Genomic DNA, 14484 nt, shown 5'->3' with positions numbered 1-14484 from the left:
GGGCGTTCTCATTAACTGATGCCACCGTGATGTCACAAAATGGGTGGGGCATGGATGGGAGAGGGGGTGGGAATGGGTCGAGTTACAGGTGATGTGAGGGGCGTGACCTTAGTCCGGTTTTAGCCCCAAAGAAAGCTGGCAACGCTAGCTGCACTGAATAATTCTAGGTGCTTGTTCAGGTTTCACAAGAGCTACTCTCATGCTAAGCCACTATGAATATGTTGCACTGCCACCTCTGACACCAGGGTAATGTTTTAATCTTTCTACTCCCGCACTGCACACTAGCAGTATCTGGTGCAAATACAACAGAGAAGTATGCAAGTGACACACCACCTAAGCATCATTTGCCGTGCAGAATGTACAGGTATGCATACCAAATTTCTGTGATTCCAAACGTCGGTGTTACTACATTACTACTGAATAAAATGAACAGCACTCAGGCTGGGGGAAGGACAAGGGAGCCATGACATCACAGAATGGGTGGGTCTTATTTTAGTTAGAATCAGATGACGGCTGTGGTGATGTCACTTTGGGGGAGGGAACTGATCACAGTATGAGAAGGTAGGCTTCTGTTACAGAAGTAAGGGGAATTATAAAAATTGTAAATGCTTTATTGTTGTTGCTTTACAGAGGACAATGTAAATAGGGAGGAAAAGGGCCGTGAAGTTGAGGAATACATTAGAGAAACCTGTTGTACATGTGGGTCCTGGTGTTGGTTTCTGTTGAGCCGTAGGAGTCTCCCAAAGGGGGTGGTCCCTCAAGACAGGGTCCTCTGCCTTCTTTAAAGTCCTGATAGGGTTGGCGATGGAATTCAGTGATCTCACCCCCAACCAGGAAGTCTTGGCGTAGGCTGATTAGATTTGTGATGAAGTCTCCAAGTTCTTTGGAAATGAATGCAAGTCTCATCCACCGAGATTTTTAGAACATGGTTCCCAGTGATCTGGGGATGCATACTTTTACTGTGCAGCAGCATAGTAACCTTGGTTGGTTTTCTGAACAGGTTATTGGAGAGGCATTTGTTTCCTTGAATATGGTTATGTCTAAAAAGCTGACTAAGGACTTGCTGTGAACCTCAGAAAGCTAGTGGAATTATCAATATGGTTGTAAAAGTTATTCAGTGTGGCTTCATTGCCCCTTACAGACAATAAAAATGTCATCAATGAAATGGAGACCGCAATTCATTGATGAAAAATAGGGGCTTTGGTACACTGCCTCTTCCTCTGATTTTCCAACAGCTACATTGGCCAGGCTCGTGGCCTGGGCCACCCCCTTAGTTATTCCACTTGTCTGTTTATAAAATCTGTTGTTAAACAAGAAGTAACTGTTCCCAAGGGTTAGAACCAATAACCTTCCTAGAACTTCTGTGCCTTCTGCTAATACATTCCTGAACTTTTCATACACCTCAATTATAGCTTGAATATAACAGCTGTATGGAGACACTATATAAAAGTGGTTCCAAATCTACTGTGACCAAGACTGTGGAATTGCTGATTAGATTTTCTGGATAAAATTGGAGGTATTCCGGATGGAGATTGTTTCAGTTATTGAACCACACCACTTGCCACTACTAGTCCATAGGGAGGGACTGAGATATTATTGCGTTTTGGAATCCAATGACGTTTGTTATTTTTAGGTGGGTATGACCAAAACATGTGTCACCTGGTAAGCAAGAGTCATACAGCATTCTAAATCACTCTCTCAAATCATTATAAGCAACATTCAGAGTGTTAAAAATCACAATTACTGTAAAACCTGTTGTCAAGCATGGCCTCAGCCTTGGAGTTATATGCAGCTGTATCTGTGACCAAGATGCCCCCTCATCTGCCTTAATGATACTGCAAATCTTATATCTGCTCAGATTTTTTTTTTTTTTTGAGCAGCCAGTTCCTCTTTGCTAATGTTGTACAACTTAAGTGGTTTACTGAGGGCCCTGCAAATATCAGCTTCACATTTACTCTCATACACCCGTTCCTGTTTAGTTAGTGGTCATGTACAGACCTCTGAGCCAAGGTGTAAACTGCTCTACAAACCACTTATTAAATGGACCTGATGAATAGTTCTATAGTGGTAGCTCTTTCTGCATTGTCATGTTTTGTTTATTAAAATTAAGAATGAGATTGGGAAAAACAGCCTACATCCTCCTGAGCTACCACCAACTTTGTTAGACGGGACCTTGTCTTATACAAAGCATGACATACTCAGGAGAACAGCATCCTCCTCCTCATGCTGCATGGCAAGTGTCAGCACTGACAAAAAAATCCAAGTACAGGGAGTAGGAATAGAAACCACAGCATTCTTACTCCTCCAGCCCCAAAGGAAAGTGTGCTACCTCTTATGCTACTGACACTAAATGGTTAGCATTAAAACAAGTTAAAATTATCTCCAGTTTATCTTTTTAGTGTTTTTAGCGGTAACTTCATAAGAGGAGGTCACTTTAGTTTCAGTAAAAAAAATCAAGTTACCACTTTGCAACACAAAATCATGTCCATTACAAATGAAACAAATACTTTTCAATAATAGAAGTACGGGCAGCACTGTCCCATGTACAGCAGCATATACAGTTTAAATGTACCAGTGGCTTTAATAGAGAAGCTGCAACTCACAACAACAGACCACATGACCCTGCATCCCAAGTTTTCTGAATTACACTACCATGATATTAATACCCACTACCTTTTACTTTATCATTTTCAGGACTGGTACACTTATGTACACAAACTGTATATGTTATCAGAATAAACATCTGATACCAGAAGATGCACAAGCTAAACAGGCCACAAAAGAAGCTTCTACAGTATCAAATCTCTGTACTTGAATACAAACTTGAACTGCTCATTTTTTTCTGTAAACAAATATGATTTTATAATTTTCACCCTGTAATGATACACTTTTTGTCTTCACAAGCATGAAGTACGTAAGATTCATAAACCAAATCTAGGACAAAATACCTTACTTCATTCCATGTTACATTTGGACGAATATTTGATATGATTTGCTTCAGTTCAAACAACAGCATCTGCATGATACTAGAAGTTTCCATAAAGTGCATACTTTAATAAACCAGTGGACAACTCCACCATGAACAACTGTTACAGCCCAGGAGATACAAAAATTGAAAATCACTACAAATAAAGACAAGCTCAGTCACACAAAACCAAAGAACATAATGGTAATTCAAACGCATGAGACATCCCTCATTAGACCCATTACAGAGTACAACGCCCCGTTTGGTATGTATCTCAAGGCATTTGCAACAGCTGGAAAGGCCGCAGAAATACCTCACTAAAAGAATCACAGGCCTAAAGCAGATTCCCTATACTGACCATCTAAAAAAACTCCACCTATACTCTGTGGCATATCGTCTACTCAGAGGCGATCTCTGCTTAACATACAAGGCCATGTCAAACCCTGAGCTATTGGACATGCTCCACTTAAAGAAATCCCAATCCCTCAGAGCCACATGTTCCAGTGATCTAAACCTTGTCATCACAATGAACAAAACATGCTGGAGGGATAAGTTCCTGACCCAGAGACTCCCCATACTCTGGAACAGACTGCTCATACATGTCAAGCAGAGCACCTCCTTGGCCCTCTTCAAAAGGAACCTTGACGATTGGATGAGATAGGAAATTCACCCCAGGGATCACATCAGTTGCCCTGCTGGACAGGGGTCTAGGGAAGTAAATATTGTGGGAAGAATTATCCGGGGAATTGTTTGGCTAGCCTTGTATAGGCCCTTGGGCCGACAGCCTAGTGCCAACCAATGAGCCTATGATGCTGCACTGACTATGCAGGTACAATCTGAAACTCAAGAACTCAGTTACAGAGATCTTTAACTACATCTAAACCAACCTTAGCTGGAATCAGAGCACTCAACTTGGGAGGTCAAACAATGCTTGAAATTCTATCTTCAAACCTATGGACAAGTAGAATACTTCAGATATTAGCACACCACTTTGTGTGACAATTCTCAAGCTTATTACTCTTTGTTTATTCTCAAATCCAGATATATATCACTGCATTCTAGCAGTCCCCCTCCAGAACAGCTATTTCTAGGCAAGTAGGCCAACTACCCTTGTGGTCCATTTTAGGAGTATCCAATTTTCCTTACTCAAAAATCAACCCCTGCACCTCTTGTCTGTGAGGTAAATACCTGCACTACAATACCTACGCCCATCCAAGTACAAACTGCAAAACTCTTTGGCAGTACCACTTTTTTTTTTTTTGTAATGTTACAAAAAAGGGAAAGGCGGAAAGAAAAAACAAGGCCAAAAATCCAGCTGTTTGACATTTAGAAAAGTTTATTTTAAGATGCGAATATATTCTATAAAACAAACGAGACCGCGCTTGGTTCAAGGTTCAAATATGCACGTGTACAGAAAAAAAGAAACACTCCTCTAAGCAACCAGATGCAAATGATAATACGTTGTCTAAGAGTCAAAACACAAACTATTCATTGTGAAAATCTACTGAACTGGGCCAGGTAACTAAGAAATTTACATAACTATATACCATAAAAGGTTATGAATAAAAGCTTGATTAGGACTTTACCTTCACATGCTATATCAACTGTCTACAGTGAAACTGGATAAAACATCTAAATTGTGCAAGTACCCCTGGGATTTATCTGAACAAGGCAGCTTGCCTGCTCGCTAAGTTTACTTGTGCTGTCAAACAAAAAACAATTTTTGTGCTACGGATCTGTAGTATATACCATTAATTCTTTCAATAAAAAAGATTCTTAACCACCCGGTTTTAAAGTGAAGAGGGAGGATCTACTGACCAGTTATATTCACAGACAGGAATAAAGCGCGAGTTTTTGTTCCAAATGACCTGGGTCTGACCAGCGACCCCAAAAAGGTGGTACGGGAATGATGAGAATTGACAGAAATAAATGTCTCTCACATTTGTTCTATTGGACAGATCCCACCAGGTTTGCTCTAAGGAACAGATTCCACCAACTATGCTTCGCTGCAGAGCGTGGTACTATTAAATGAAGGTGGTTAGTCTGGTAGCACACATACAGCCCATCAATACCTAGCTACTGAATAAGCCAAGTTAGAAATAAATTCGGTATATAAAATAATGAGGGTGTTTCTCGTCCTGGCTCAAACTACAGTCTCACGAGCAAACAAATGGCCTGATGGATTCTTATTCATATGATGAAAGGATGAGTAGACAGAATAAATGAGAAGACTACAGATCCTTATAAGGACAGCCTACACATGCACCATGAGATCTCCAAACATTTGATGAAAAAAGTGTTTCTTTAACACACCTGAAAAGAATAACAGCACTGTAATTACCTGATCGGTAATCGACTGCCTCCAGGTGATAATCCATGCAAGCTGGGGCACTGGGAGGAATATTCCAATGCTGCTGTTGAGTTTCTTTGATCATAGTGACGAATGGGACTAAGGGAAAGACTCAACGGTATACCTAATCTTTTGCCCCTGTATGCAAGAATTTCTAAACCCCACGAACCCAACCCAATCACAACCGATTCAACACATTCATTTAGCTTCAGTAGAAATTAACCCCACGTGCCTCCGTTCCTACTCTGACCTCTGACTTTTCACTGTCTATCTCGCGAGTCGTCCAAGAATGACGTTCGTAACTGTCGCGAGAGTGGTACTGCCATTTTTCTCTGGCTTGTCACTGAACAGAAGGGCATAGGAAAGGCAGTGGGGTGTCTTATAACATATATCTCTTTGTGATTGATTTTTAAAACACCCCCACTATGCTTTCCCGGATAGCACTACTGTCTGGTAAGAAATTATTTCTGTTTGTGTGCTCACTGATAAAGATAGTATGCTGTGTTTAGAATTAATTGTGCTCATGAAGTGGGAACGACCTTATTTGTTAACATGATGTTGCGAAGAGCAGTTTGTATATGGAAGAAGAAAGTTCTGCAGTTAAGGCTATAGTTGCACGGTGTGTTGTAACACTTAAGCGACCTTTCTAGTCATTACTGCAGCATGCACAAGGTTAAATGAGCTTTGCTATTTTTTGAATGAAACCAACTTTAGGAGCCCCCCCCCCCCCCATACAGAGATCACCTTTGCACAAGTCTCAACCACTTTATTCCCAGAGTCAGGGATAAATACACCAGATGAGCTTTATAATAGTAGTGTCGTTTTAAAAGGCGCCCTGCTGAGAGAATATGACTTAATAAAGTATGTATAACTCCAATAGTTCGGTTTTTTTTTTTTTTGTCTTCACAGTAGACCTGATTTGGTATTTATATTATTATTTTGTCTTCACAGTAGACCTGATTTGGTATTTATATTATTAGAGGAAGTTTGGCCAGGGTGTCCGGGAGCTTCCCACTTCCCTTTCTCTATATAGGTGCTGTAGGATATTTTGCATTCACCTGAGCTATCACTATCTCAAGCCAATGGCGCCTAAGTTTAGTAGATCTATTCGTAGTGACATAATATTCTCAGCCATACTGTATGCCCTTATTATTCATAGGGGAAGGAAGTATTACTTTGGGCTCCACTCTGTAGAGCTAAAAAAAACTATAAGGGTAACGCATTAGATAAGGGAAAAAGTTTAGTTGGAATGCTTCTGATTAATATAAGTATTCTGGTGAATTTCATGCTCAATTAAACTTAATATATCTGTGATGCTGATCACATTCCTTTTTATCTAGTAGTAACTTAAGAGTTAAAAATGTTGTATTCATTGTGGTCAGAGGCACAGAGCAAATCTATCGTAGTGCTTTGAGCCGAGAATTTAATCTCATCGGAAAAAGATGCAATTTTATTTCTTTATTGTTGTCCTTCATTAAAATTTACAAAAAGTCACATCCATCCATCCCTGTCAAAAATATAAGTATCCTCTTATTTTCTCTTAATTTATGCATTCTGTAAAAATAAACCTTGTCCATTTGTAATGATTTCTATCTACATAATTTCTTACACAACAAAAGAAGTTGTTCCTCTTGGCTGTTGCTTCCATTGATAAGATGACCAACCTTGGTAGTTGCCGAAGAAAAAGAATCTGGGGAAGCAAGTCACTTGTTGATTTTTTTTTTTTTTAGTACACAGGTTCTCTCCCCAGATGTTATTGTGATTCAGTGGCCCAGAAAGTATCGGTGAATTGTTTAAAGATAACCAGAGTGCTTCAATAAGAGGTGCTTTCAGGACCGTATTAAAAGAGGGACCATTAATGTAATTGGTTGTTTTAGCAACATTGTCAAATCTCTTCATAATGTTCTGACGACATAATTGTTAGGAACATGGTCTAAAAAATTAATGGACAAATCAAAGTCTAAGTAAACTAAAAAAAAGTAAAGTAAATCTGGAAATATGTGTGTCTGCATAGCCCAAAAACAACAAATTTAAAATATATAACTAGTGTAGGTGCACAGACTGTTTATGGGGTGGAGGGGATATTAAATTGCAAGAAATCACCAATAGTATTCCAAAGATTTATTAATCCTTTACTGCAGTAAACAAAATGTATAAGAAAACTTGGTCTCATGTAAATGATGTATTCAGTGATGCAATAAAATCATATGACCAGACAAAAGTTTTAGTTTAGTACTTTTGTATATTACGAAGAAAATATCCACAGGTTACAGAACTAGTAAATAACAAAAATGAGCCACGTCCAAAGCACAAGGCAGCGAGTTTAATCCAAAATATGTACAAATTCATTTGCTAAGCGCTTTCACCATTACACATGGCATCATCAGAGTAAGTGAAAAACAGCCATGCCATACATTTAAATACACAGCCAATCACATGAACATCCAATAAGAAAAAGTGAAATATGCATTAATATAAATAATGAAGTAGATTTTAAGCAATGAATTATGTCCACGCACGATAAAACAGTATTGCCCAAATCTGATGTTATAAAAAGTATCCTATCCACAATATATACACTTATATTTAAACATCCTATAAAACAAACACTTAAATGAATAAATAAAAATAATAAATGATTGGTTTTATGTCCAGCTTTCACTCAGCAGAGCTATTACATTTTAGAAATGTTGCAGTCTGACACTGGCCTACTGAAGCAGGGCTGTTTTGGTCCATGTTCTCCTATTTAGAGGATTCTGTACACCAAATATGATGCTTAAATTGGTTGGTCTAAACAAGTGCCCCCCCCAGCATCCCTGCTGCTGTAGCTTATAACCCCCATTAATTTCAGGTGCACGCTGCTGGTATACATCTCAAGTTCAGCTTGGAGAGCCAGGTTTGAATCCAGTACTGTCCATCCTTGAGGCATAAACGCCTATATACATCATCATCAACCACCCCATTTTTCCCATTTTCTGCATGGGGTCAGGGTATTGTTAACCTGCACCCACTCTATTCAGTGCTACTCTCCTTCTTTCTTCAGCACTCATGCCTTACTGTCGCAGGTCTTCTCTTTCAATTCATCCACTTCTGAACTGGGCCCCCTCATTTCCTCTTGCCTTGTTCCTGTCAGTCCCACATTTTCTTCACCAACTTGTCTTCTTTTCTGCACGTGTGCCCGAACATTGGAGCTACTTTGGCTTCTGCTTTAATGTCCTCATTTCATCATCTGTCCCAGAATGTGCATCCTACCACCTGTCTCAGGCACTTCATCTCAGTCACCTCTAGCTTCCTCAACTGTTGTGACTTTACTGCTTAGGTTTCTGTACCATACAGTAGTACCATTTTGTATACCTTACTTTTCAGCTTTTTCGGCATTCTTCCTGCCCTATACTACACCTGACACTTTGTGCCAGTTGACTGCAGCCCCTCTAATTCTAGCTTTAACCTCCTCAGTCAGACTTCCCTTATCCTCAACCACCCCCTCCCTCATATTTGAAGCTGTTAACCTGTTCCACTTTCCTTATTTTCCTCTCAGTTCTTAGCTTCTTCAGATTTCCCTCATTTGCTGCCATTACAGCTGTGTTATTATTACTTTCATCCCATATGCCTTCAGTTTTGCTTTCCATTACCGTATACTGACGTTCTTATTCAATCTGCCTGTAATGCCACATCTTCTGCATACTGCATATTTGCTCTGTCTACTGTGACCTGCTTGTTAATACAGTTCAGCAGCAGTATGAACAGAAGTGGGATCAGAGCTGAATCCTGATTGTTACCCACTCCCAATGGGAACCCTTCTATGAGACCAAACAATGTTTTTACTTGTCACTGGGTCTTTGCACACAACTTGCACTAATTCTGCCAATGTTTCTGGGATTTTGAACTACCTCAGGACTGTTCAAATCGGCTTTCTTGGGACTTTGCCGTATGCTTTCTCCAAGCCTAGGAAAGCCCAGTTGGAATCTTTCCTCACCTCTGTCTGAGTATCTGTCTTACTACAAACTTTGAGTCAGTTGTACTGCATTTTGATCTGAATCTGAAGTGCTCCTCTCCCATCTTACTTTCTGTTACTCTCTACATTTATTAGTCACCCTCTCCAGAAGCAGTGTGACAGGAGTTAACCTCTGTACTGCCCTCTGTTGTGAATATCCCCTTTGTTATTTAACACTGGCACTAGTATGCTTATTCTCCAGTCATCTGGGATATGCCTTTTTTCCTACATATCTAATATTAATGTGTGTATGTGTGTCTGTATATATGTAATGTGTGTGTGTATGTGTTTGTGTATAATATATATATATATATATATATATATATAAATAAAATGCACAAATGCACACCAACATATTTAAATATTGGGATGAACTTATTTAGGCACAGGGAGAACATGCAGAGTTCACACACACAAGTCCAAATTGAACTGGGGACCTTGTTTATGTTAAACAAAGGCTTTTAACAATTGCGCTGATTTGTCATGTTTGAGATGTAGGGAATGCTTAAAGCTAAACCATTATGTCACCTCTTATCCCCCATTTCATTCTTCATAATACGGTTTGTCGTCGTACTCCTTTGTAAGTAGGACAGCACATTTTGAGTGTAACCCAGAAATGACAGTAATAATTCCTGGTTGCCAATAACCACAGCAGCACTTTGTGTTTAGGCAGCACAGTAAATCCCAATTATGGCAGTTGATGTACCTTTGTGAAAGTATACTGATTTATTTATTGGATTGTGTAATTGTGCTAGCTGCAGACCACCTTTTTTAAGAATTGCAACAAAAACCTTATCAGAAAATTTGGATCCATGATTAATGCTACGTATGTAAAATTTAATATTAACAGTTTGTTGTTCGTCTTTGTTTGTTCAGAGTGGCCGTGTTGATAGAATCATCTGGATCAGCCTAGGTGTAAGGCTTTAGACTTGCTTTCTCACCTCTGTGTTGGGGATGTTTGGATGGTTTTAAGAACGTAGGGAATTACCCATGGTCATTCTGTGGAATGAATTAAGTTGCTAGAACTGTGCTAGGTGCAGCAGAATGCTGGTCTACAGGGCATTTAGTATCACTAAAAGTTGCATTAAATTGCACTTGTTTCTAGTTGAAATAAGGGTATATGTTGCCGACCAAAATTCTTCTCAGCAGGAGGGACCCGTGTCTTTCCAGGTAGCTGAAATTTTTTTTTTGGTTGTTTTCCATAATGACTTATTTTCAGGCTCAGCCCAGGTGGGGAAACTTACTGCTTTGAATGAATTGGAGGTAATATCTGAAAGTTTTGTGTGTGTGTGTGTGTGTGTGTACGTACTGCCGCACACCTAGCACAATACATAAGTGCAGTGTAAACCATGGAGATGGTGCTAACCAATACAGTCTGTGCAGTGCAGTAACAACATTTATTTGTTTAGTTATTTACTTACATTTGTTGACAGGGAGTGTCCGACTGGATGTAGGTCCATTTTCAGAGGAGGCTCGGGGAGAAAAGCTCAACAGTTAAAATATACAAACAGTAGTTGCATTGGATTTACATAGCAATTAACAATTTGATTAACATAGCAATTTATATCAAACATTTTATATTAAATAGAAGTATGGACAGTGGATATCGTATAGTGAGACTAAAAAATGAAGTTTCTGTTCAGAGGTAAGGTTCACCAATTTTCTAAGGATCCTAGTGGAGGGAGCTTTTAAAATGAAGAGCAAGTATAAGTGGTAGTTTATATAATAGATTTTTGTGGTGTTTACAGTATGGAGGGTTGAGATTATGAATTGTTGAGAAGCTGCTTCTCTAGTCCAAAGAGCGACTCCTACCTCTGTTTACCTGTTGTGGCACTTTGAGCTTTTAACCTATTGAGAAAATGGGCTGGGCTTCTCAGTGGTCTCCTTGGCTGCATTCCTAGTAATTATTTATAAATTTATGGTAACTTTTTTATTTATTTTTTTAGTCTGTTTTTGAACATTACAAGTGGGGGTGAGCTTTTTTTGACTGTTGTATAGAGGAGTCATTTATCGCTGGTGAATGGATGTTTTCTCAGAGTTTGGGACCCATAACAGCTAATCTGTGGTTGTTGTTTTTTTTTTTTTGTCAGATAATGTGGCATGCAGTTGGAGCATATTTGCAGGCTGTACGAGTGTCTCTTTGAGTGTGTGTGTGTGTGTGTGTGTGTGTGTGTGTGTGTGTGTGTGTGTGTGTGTGTGTGTGTGTGTGTGTGTGTGTGTGTGTGGGGGGGGGGGCTACTGAGCAATGCTTTTAGGAGGTCTTGGAGGTTTGGGTAGATTAGTACCTTTGCATATGTCAAGTCTGTGTGTCTTTTCCTTAGTGTTGGTAGTAAATGTTTTGGGTGTAACACTAACAGCTTGGTTTGCATTTTTCATGTGTGTATATGAGAACTTTGCCTCCAATGACATTGTGCATTTATATCTCTGAAAACATTGTGCTTGTATGTTTTAAAATTAAATGGTTGTCAGTGAACATGATGCAGTTACCACACTGCCTCAGGATGCTCGTATCCATCAGGCCAGAAGTGACAGGGAAGCACTTATCCATTATACCAGATCCTTAGTAGATGAGGAGTAGGGGAGAGTCACGTAAAGGTCTAAGTGAGAGTGTTTAATAGTATACTGTTAGATGGCCTGCAGTGGTGCTGCCGTCTGCACAAACTGGCAGCTCTTCTAGCAGCTGTGAGCAGTGTGTTACTACGGAGAGCATTTCCTATAGAGGATTTTAAACTGGATAATATACAAGGCACAGGTAACTTCATCATGCAAACAAGAGGCTTTTATGCCTGCAGGATGGATGACGTTTACAGTTATCTATGTACAGTGTCCTTTTAGTGGAGAAAGGACTTCATGGATGGATGGATGGCTGGATGGACGGACAGACTGTCTCCAAGGCAATACCAAACAATAGCCTTTTGGCAGTGTCCATAACATTGCTGTTAAACTGCAGCCTTGTTGGGGGAGGGGGGACTTATTTCTGTGGAATCAACTGTGGTAGTGCAAAGCAAAGTTAGTGCCAAGGTGGCAAGTTTGTTTTATGGTCATTAGCTTACCATTTAGGTCTCATGAGGAGCTTATCTGCCTGCAAAGGGGCATATGCGATTGAGAGCGAGACTGTGTAATGCTAAAGAGAACCTGTTAGAAGAGAAGTATGCATCTATTTGTTGAATCTCAGGTAGTATGTTTTTGAGAGAAAATATTTCTGTGAAATAGTGAGTTGTTGTGTCTTTCGGCTTTTCCCGGTTAGGGGTCGCCACAGCGGAACTCCGGTCCGCTAATGATTGGCAGTAGATTTTTAAGTGCCGAGTTGCTGACTCTGACGCACAACCTTCAACGAAGGTGCGCCCATTCACGCATGTCTCCACACAGAAGACGCTCTAGCTAAGAATCTAACAGGACAACGTCTTACTGTGAGGCGACAACGCTACCGCAGCACCACCACCGCAGTATATTTCTTTGAAATAGTGAGTAATATTGATAGTTAACATCTTGTGTAAAATTTTTTATGAAAAAATATAAAGTGAAAAACTGTGTGTTTGGGGCATCTGGAGGGAAAAAAAAGGTGCCTTTAAGTGCTGTGTAGTAAAGCATGGATGGAGTGTGTTGGCTTTATAAATATAATTTTGGCTTTTGCAGAGTGAGGAGATTGGGGTAAAATTAAAAGTGAGGCTAGATAGTAGTAACAACATATAGCCATATTTTCATTCAAAAATGTTTAACAGTGAAATACCGTGCAATTACTGTGAATCTCTTTTAACATCTACCTAAGACTGCCTATTCAGATGGAGCCTGTGTTAACTCCACACCTGAAGAACTGGAACTGCAGCGCTGGAGGCTATCAGCCTCTCAATGCTGTAGTCCAGTTTTGGAAAAGGAGTCAGTGTCTGGACTGTTAGTTGAAGTTCTGGCCTTCTGCATTTCCCAGTTTCCACATTAAATATGTATAAGCAGTGAGGCATAAAAAGCTAAGGAATTTGAAGACTGCATTGCATTCCCGTAATGGGGTATTGTTTGTTATAGGGGCACTAAAAAATGTGTATTGCAGGTGCAGTTTTTGAGGATCTAGGAAGGAGTGTGGGACAGTTTGAGGCTGTAGTATGTAGACCATCTTATGTAAGAGTGGAATGTGGAAAGTTCATGAGGAAAAGAAAAATATTTTACTTTAGACTTAACACTGATATAGATAGGTGTGTGTGTGTGTGTGTGTATGTATGTATATATATATATATATATATATATATATATATATATATATATATATATTGGGCCCCAGCATATGTGGATCTGACAAGGAAGGTCAATATTCTTTACTTACTTTTCACAGATATCTATGGAGGTAGAGGTTTGTAATCACCAATAGGCTGGATCATGCAGGAGTGCGTGAAACATGTCATAGTGAGGGACAGGACTGCTGAGTTACTGGGCCCTTGATAAAATGGTGAGCAGGATGAGATGTAGGGTGTTGGTTACATCATTGGAATGAAAGGAAAAATTTAATGTGGGTGTAATATATTTGTCAAGCAGGTAATGTAAGATTAGGGTAATGAACAAATGTGAAGGAGAGAAAACGAGGCATTTGTAACCGTTTGAAGAAGTAATAGAAACTCACAAGTGCTGTTTTAGAGTGGTGATTGGCTGTTGAACATACTACCATTGAGTAGATTTATATGGTCTGCAGAAGGCTTCAGGGATGCTTATGGCAAATAGCAGTTGCCAAGAGAACTTGAAAATCCAGGTGTTTCTCATTTTTCTCTTGCACATTTGTTTGAAATAACCAAACTTTTGGGGCATAGCAGGTAATTCTAATTCCCTGACTGAGGTCAAATGATCCAGATTCTGTTAGTGGATTAATTGTTTAAGGGGCTAGACAGGAAGGAGTAGGGATGATGAAGTGGAGTCTGTTTGCCTCTTTCCCTGAGCAATGGATTGGGAGGATGGACATCTAAAAGTGCACTTCTTCAACTGATCCTGGTCTGCATCAAGATTTGAGGTACTCTGCTTTCAAAGAGGAGCATGGATGACTGACTGCTTCATTTGGAGAACCACATTGGCAGACAGCCATTGTACAGCAGTCCCTTAACTTCATCATTTCTCCCTCTGTGAATGCTCACTAACTGCTGCTCCACAGCAGATAAGTCTTGACTGTTACAGTTGTAATGAATGTGGTGTTCTGCT

The 14484-nt window shown here is 39.7% G+C and overlaps 2 protein-coding genes across 2 annotated transcripts in view; one reads left to right on the top strand and one right to left on the bottom strand.

The window, feature by feature from the left end:
• Positions 1 to 5553, bottom strand: part of WDR77 (WD repeat domain 77) — a 71645-nt gene extending 66092 nt beyond the window's left edge. Inside the window, exon 1 of the mRNA XM_044077111.1 lies at positions 5307 to 5553. Coding sequence (XP_043933046.1) covers positions 5307 to 5400 — 94 coding nt within the window. The 5' untranslated portion in view covers positions 5401 to 5553. The remainder of the gene's footprint in view (positions 1 to 5306) is intronic.
• A 65-nt stretch (positions 5554 to 5618) lies between these two features.
• ATP5PB (ATP synthase peripheral stalk-membrane subunit b) overlaps positions 5619 to 14484 on the top strand; it is a 54424-nt gene continuing 45558 nt past the window's right edge. Inside the window, exon 1 of the mRNA XM_044077112.1 lies at positions 5619 to 5768. Coding sequence (XP_043933047.1) covers positions 5741 to 5768 — 28 coding nt within the window. The 5' untranslated portion in view covers positions 5619 to 5740. The remainder of the gene's footprint in view (positions 5769 to 14484) is intronic.

This window comes from Protopterus annectens, chromosome 7.part0 (assembly GCF_019279795.1).
Source record: "Protopterus annectens isolate FY-2018-M chromosome 7.part0, PAN1.0, whole genome shotgun sequence".
NCBI classification, from domain to species: domain Eukaryota; kingdom Metazoa; phylum Chordata; order Ceratodontiformes; family Protopteridae; genus Protopterus; species Protopterus annectens.
This window is presented reverse-complemented; position numbering and strand designations above follow the sequence as displayed.